Here is a 6266-nt window from a genome sequence, read left to right as displayed (position 1 = left end):
CGGCGGCGGCGGCGGCCGAGAGTTTCCCGCTGGACTTCACCGCCGTGGAGGGCAACATGGACAGCTTCATGGCGCAGGTCAAGAGCCTGGCGCAGTCGCTGTACCCCTGCTCGGCCCAGGCACTGCCGCACGACCTGCGCCTGCACCTCCTGCACAACGCCTCGGTCACCTGCAACGACGGCAGCCCGGCCGGGTGAGTCCCCGCGCCCGCCGGCCCCGAGCGCCCCGGGGCTGCCCCGAGCGGCCGCCGCTGCTCCCCCCGGCCCGGCCCCGAGGGCGGCGGCGCCACCGCGCGGCTCCAGCGGCACCGGCGGCGACAGGTGCAGCGAGCGCCTCCCGGGCTGGCGCCGCCYTCGCCTCTCCGCGGCCCCGCGGGCACCGGAACGCTGTGGCCGGCTCCGGCTCCCGCTTAGGCGCTGCCCCTTGTCTGTGCCCGCAGCTAYTACCTGAAGGAGTCCAAAGGCAGTCGGCGCTGGCTGCTGTTCCTGGAAGGTGAGCGCTGCCGCCCCCGATTCCGCAACGGCGGCTACGAGCGGGGCGGCGACCCGAGGCTGCCCTGGTGCCCCCGCCCCTGAGGGCCGCTGTCCCTCGCCCGCGGACCCCTGGCCCTTTGGGGCGGCTGATTGCTCTCCCTTCGCCAGGAGGATGGTACTGCTTCAACAGGGAGAACTGCGACACCCGCTACGATACCATGCGGCGGCTGATGAGCTCGCGGGAGTGGCCCGCGACCCGCGTGGGTGAGTTGTCCCCTCCACCCCTGGGGCACCACGGAGGGAGCGGGACCGGGCTCAGGTAGCGCCCCTGGCAGGTGCCCGGTCCTGCCGCTGATGCTCCCGCGCCGGGCAGGCGTTTTGGTGCACAGGTATCGCCCATTATGAGTGCTTCCCTCTTGGTTCTCTGCTCGTACTCCAGCCTCCTGGGCGCCCAAACCTCTGTCACTCGCACAGATCGTCTAATTGAGTATATTGGAATTTACCTGCTAGGATTTGTTTTTCAGGAAAAATGGGCATCACAAGGGTTTTCTTTATYACAAGAAGCTCCTGGACGAGCTTCATCTGTAGCATGAATCAAATTCTGAATGTCAAATCTGCCTAAGGGCAAATTTAGAAATGTTCCTTCCACTTCCCTTGCCAATGTTTTTCATCATGGATGTTTGTTTTCTGTGTGGTCAGAGGTCTTGTATGAGGCTTCTACAGTTCCTCTGAAGTGACAGACTGTCATCTGTATGTTTCTTGTTTCTTTGTGCTGTCTGCAGGAACTGGGATCCTGTCCTCTCAGCCAGAAGAAAATCCCCACTGGTGGAATGCAAACATGGTGTAAGGAGGGACAACGGAGGGAAATAGTTGTGTACTTAAACAGCATCTCCTGCCTKTTAGGCTAGCAAAAGTGCTGCAGAGACAGGTTAAGACTAATACTTGGAAGAGGGAATTGTGTATTTTCTCACTTGCTGCTGTTCAGCTCTGTAACAAATACGGCTGACAAGGTCCAGAGAAACTTTGGTTCTGTCTCCTTAGAGTTATGGGGTGATCTAATGGAGAAAAACTGGGGATAGCTTAAAGAGCCTTCTCAAACAGTTGCAGTGGTGAATCCTTTGCAAGTGGTGGGCTGATAGKGTGTTACACATCTGACAATTTGAAAATAATGTGGACCAGTTCTGCTAGTTCAAAGAAGACAAATGAGACCAGTTTATATATGTGTCTATATAGAAGAGATCTGCAAGACAGAGACAAAAACGGGAAGTTAATTCCTGCAAAAATCTCGAGTGGTTGCAGTCAGCATTTACACTGCACTGACAGGAGTGTTCTCATTTTCCATGTGAAAACCTGAAGCATAGAGAGTTGCCCTGTGACACGCCACATCACTGCCATCCACTGTGATGGCAGAATAGCTGAGAGCAAAGTCGTGCTCCATCGTTCTGTCCACTCAGCTTAGCACTTCAATTCGATTGATAAAATGCATGTTATTTATTGATTTAACTCAGTAAAACTACTAGTGTCAGGGAAAAGTTCAATACAGTTATAGTTGTCMCTTGGTGTGCAGGAAGGTAAGTTGTTCAAAGTAGACAGAAACTCTTCCCTTTTCCCCTTCCCAGGATTTAATTTTCTTCCAGTTAGGTGAACCCGTCCTCACCCTGTTGTGCACGTCAGAGGCACAGCAGGACTCACACAGCTCTCTCTTGCAGATTCATCCCTTATTGCTCAAGTGATGTTTGGAGTGGTGCCTCTTCTAAGTCTGAGAAAAGTGAGTGTTGCTGATGGGCTGTTGCTGCCCCAGACATCACACATTAAAGGATGTGGCCAGACTTCTGTGAAACCACGTGGATGAGAAACAGGCTTTTTCTTGCTGAAGGGCAGGAAAGAATATCAAGCTACTTCCAGATAAAACATCCTGATCTCTTTAGCTCGGGCTGTTTTGACATAGTTCAAAGCCACTGCTTGCGGAGATGTTACACTGATGCAAGGATTAGAGGAACAGAATTCCTTTGAGATGAATCTCCAGGTTCCAGCATGCAGCAAATTAATTGCTGTAGCTGAAGGACCATGGGCTGTTGCATGTAGCTTGGGCATGGCTGAGCTGAGAGGCAGCACTTTGAATTTAGTGTCAGACTTCCATCAGGAGGATATTTGGCCTTAGGCAGGAGCCATCGTATGTGGAGCTAAAGCTGTCCACAGGTTTCTGTGGGAAACAGCATCGTTCATCCTAACACGTGCATTGCCATCAGCTGTCATCTGCTGATGTCACAGTGAGGGACTTTTCCATTTCATCCCAGCTCCTTGGGCTGTTCCTGTGGAGCAGTTGCCCATCAGCAGCCACAGATGCTGGTGGTGCCAAGGAAGCTGTGTCTGTATACATTTAACATCTTATGAAGCATTGCTTCTCTGAATTGGCTTGGTGAATTGGGAAAAAGGGGAAGCAGTAAGTTGAAACACAGATTCCAGGTGGTAGGAAGATGTGTGTATGTTCCTCCAGCACCTTCCTTGTTTTTCTTTTTTAAGTTTACTCATTTCTAAGCACTGTCAGGAATGTGTTTTTGTAATTATAYATTCAGTTCACTCTATTCTCTTTCAGGGAAGGAAGTTTTGTATGGGGCGGGGGACAATCTTTAGTTAGGTGTATTTGGTATGGGTGGATAAAATGAGCCTGACTTTAGGTTTATAATCACCTTGGAAGGTTCTTAAGCATTTTTGGAGAGGAAGTAAGAGTCTGAGCCTGGACAGGAAGCAATTTTATTTACACTGAGCTGTCTTGCAGATGAATATGCCTTCATGGGAGCACTGATCATACAGGAGGTTATAAAAGAACTGGTGGGAAAAGGTCTGAGCACTGCAAAAGTGTTGCTGCTAGCAGGGAGCAGGTAGGTATCCACGAGATTCCCTTTGGTGAAGACATTTCCACAGTAGAAGGTTGTTAGGGAGGAGGTCTCAGCAGCTTCTGAAACATTTCYTCTGGGAGTACAGTAACACAGAGCAAACCCTGTGTCTGATCAGTTTTCTCCTTAAGAGATACAGTATTATTTCATCAGTTTCTGGTCCAGGTCCACTTAAGAGGAAACTGAGAAAAGAATAACAAAGCTTTGCCTTTTCCTCTGCATCAAGAWTGCTGGTTGCTGTTGGCCCACATCATAAGACACCTCCCGTGAATTGATTCAGGACACTGAAATAAAAACCCAACTTGCCTCACACACTGGATTGTCCTGTGTTGCACAAAGCTCTTGTACACTCAGTGTGTATTGTGCAGGGGGGTAACAGAGAAGTGGCAAAGAGTGAATTTATCTCACTTCAGATTCTTTCAGTTTCTGAGCAGCCAAACCTCCTTGCAAATGGTACAGAGCACACGTCTCTCCCAGGAAACAGAGTGACAAYAGGACTTTGTTTCTGAGCTACCAGATTGTTACTCAGCACTGGCTTTTTTCTGAGTTTTGCAGAACAAGGACATAATGTGGTGTCTGCCAGGTTCACAGTGAATGGTTGGGTGGCTCTGCTGTGGTAATGAGGGTGTTTGTGGTGTGTCACTGTTAAAGGTGTGTCTGCTGGCAAGGTCTGTAACCTGTGTGCACCTCATGACTGCAGTGTTGGTGTTGCTGTTGCAGTGCTGGAGGGACAGGAGTTCTCCTGAAYGTGGATCGAGTGGCAGAGCAGCTGGAGGAGATGGGTTATCAAGGCATTCAGGTTCGAGGCTTGGCAGACTCTGGATGGTTCCTGGATAACAAACAGTATCGCAGAACTGACTGTATTGATACCATAACGTGTGCTCCAACAGAGGCCATCAGAAGAGGAATCAGGTACAGTCAGATGCTCTAAAGTGCACTACTGTAACAGGGTAGAGTGTGGAGATTATGTCCTTCTTTCCTGTGTTCCTTCATTTTCACACTTAAGGARTATTTGTTGTCTACATCAGTGACCTTTCAGTGATTTTAGTGGAAAGGACAATAATGTAAAGTCTAAATGTGCAAAAGAATGTGTACAGTTGTAGATGCTCTAAAATGTGTTGATKGGACAGAATTGTCCATCATTGGACAATTGTTCTAATCAGAACAGAAACAAACTGGGATAYGGAGAGCACACATTGTTAGGATTGCCCTGTGCATCCCATTCTGTTCTTGCTTTGTCTCCTAGATACTGGAATGGCATTGTTCCCGAACGCTGTAAGCTGCAGTTCAAAGAGGGAGAGGAATGGAATTGTTTTTTTGGATATAAGATTTACCCCACTCTTCGCTGTAAGTACCAGCGGAGAGAGATCAAACTGATTTAGGGTTTCCTCTGTATCTGCAACTCACTTGGAGCAATYCCTTTTCCAATTTTTTGTCTTTCTAGGCCCAGTCTTTGTTGTGCAGTGGCTCTTCGATGAGGCCCAGCTTACTGTGGACAATGTACACCTAACTGGCCAGCCTGTTCAGGAAGGGCAGTGGCTCTACATCCAGAATTTGGGTAGGGAGCTGAGAAACACCTTGAAGGATGTGACGTAAGTGTTTCATTGGGAAAAACCTGGCAAATTTGTTTCTAAGGGACATTCCTATGTAGTGTCCTAGGATCATTTCTCAGACCTCTGCTGAAAAATGTGTGTTGTAATTTTGGTAACTATTAGTTCATCTACATCAGCATTCTTGCCTTCTTCATTTTTGTRTAAAATTCCACCCTAGTCTGGAAGGTTTGATTCAGCAGGAGTTACTTTGTCCTTCAGGACATAATTCACGTTGYTTTTTTTCCTTCAGCGCGAGCTTTGCTCCTGCCTGTTTGTCGCACGAGATCATCACACGCAAGTGAGTGCTGGTGCAGAGGCTGTGAGAGGTGACAGGGCTGTGGCTGGGAATGCCCTGTGGTGGCAGCCACATCCCTCTGATGTGATCTRTGTGCTTTGTTTCAGTCACTGGACTGACATCCAGGTGAAGGGGACGTCATTGCCCCGTGCCCTGCACTGTTGGGATCGGAGCCTCCATGAGAGCAACAAGAATGGGAAGGCTCCTCTGAAAGGCTGCCCAATTCACCTGATYGACAGCTGCCCATGGCCTCACTGCAACCCCTCGTGCCCCACAATCAGGGACCAGTTCACAGGACAGGAGATGAATGTGATCCAGTTCCTGATGCACATGGGCTTTGACGTTCAGAAGATGGCACAGCAGCAGGGCCTGGAGCCCAGCAAACTCCTGGGGATGCTCAGCAGTGGTAACTAGGGAGGGCTGGGATTACAGAGGGGCAGAGATTGCATCAGGACCAGAGAGACTCTCAGCCCTGCTCCTCTTTCTCAATGCTCCTGCAGGCAGATGCATGCTCATCCATGCACACTCACACCTGTGCACTCACTGCCCCCATGCTCTTGCACACTTACAGTGTGTCAAGAACGAAAAAACAAACCAAAACAAAACCAAACCCCACAACAACAAAAACCAAAAAAAGAAACACACAAACAAAACAAGACAAAAAAACCCAAAACAAACCGACAAGAAAACCCAAACAAAAACACACACACACACACACACACACACACACACACACAAAAAGGCAGCAGTTTCTTGTCTTGCTTACACTGTTTGGCTGAACTTGTTCCCTCCAGACTCCAGGGCTCAGTTTCAGCCGGTCACATCCTCTTCCTGTGTTACACAAGGCAATCAGATACAGGGACTAGCAAAGCCATAAATAGCAGCAATGAGAACCTTCCCCAGRTCTGGGACATCTTCCCTTGCCATGAATTTTACATCATAGACTTGTTACAAGTGATGAAAAAAGCAAGCACTGGATTTCTTCGTCCAACTAGAAGTGAAGGAATGC

The 6266-nt window shown here is 49.3% G+C and overlaps 1 protein-coding gene across 1 annotated transcript; it reads left to right on the top strand.

Moving 5' to 3' along the window:
- Nucleotides 1-6: 6 nt before the first annotated feature.
- NOTUM (notum, palmitoleoyl-protein carboxylesterase) lies at nucleotides 7-5972 on the top strand. The gene is made up of 11 exons (XM_057380424.1): nucleotides 7-193; nucleotides 440-492; nucleotides 642-737; nucleotides 1256-1316; nucleotides 2183-2241; nucleotides 3253-3355; nucleotides 4091-4282; nucleotides 4617-4717; nucleotides 4815-4962; nucleotides 5213-5260; nucleotides 5365-5972. The coding sequence occupies exons 1-11, from the start codon at nucleotides 57-59 to the stop codon at nucleotides 5669-5671; spliced, it is 1305 nt and encodes a 434-aa protein (XP_057236407.1). The 5' UTR covers nucleotides 7-56; the 3' UTR covers nucleotides 5672-5972.
- Nucleotides 5973-6266: the final 294 nt, after the last annotated feature.

Source organism: Malurus melanocephalus, unplaced genomic scaffold (assembly GCF_030028575.1).
Source record: "Malurus melanocephalus ecotype Western Australia unplaced genomic scaffold, MMel_1.1 scaffold_453, whole genome shotgun sequence".
Classification (NCBI taxonomy): Eukaryota; Metazoa; Chordata; class Aves; order Passeriformes; family Maluridae; genus Malurus; species Malurus melanocephalus.
Note: the sequence above shows the minus strand (reverse complement) of the source record. Positions and strands in the feature narration are given on the sequence as shown.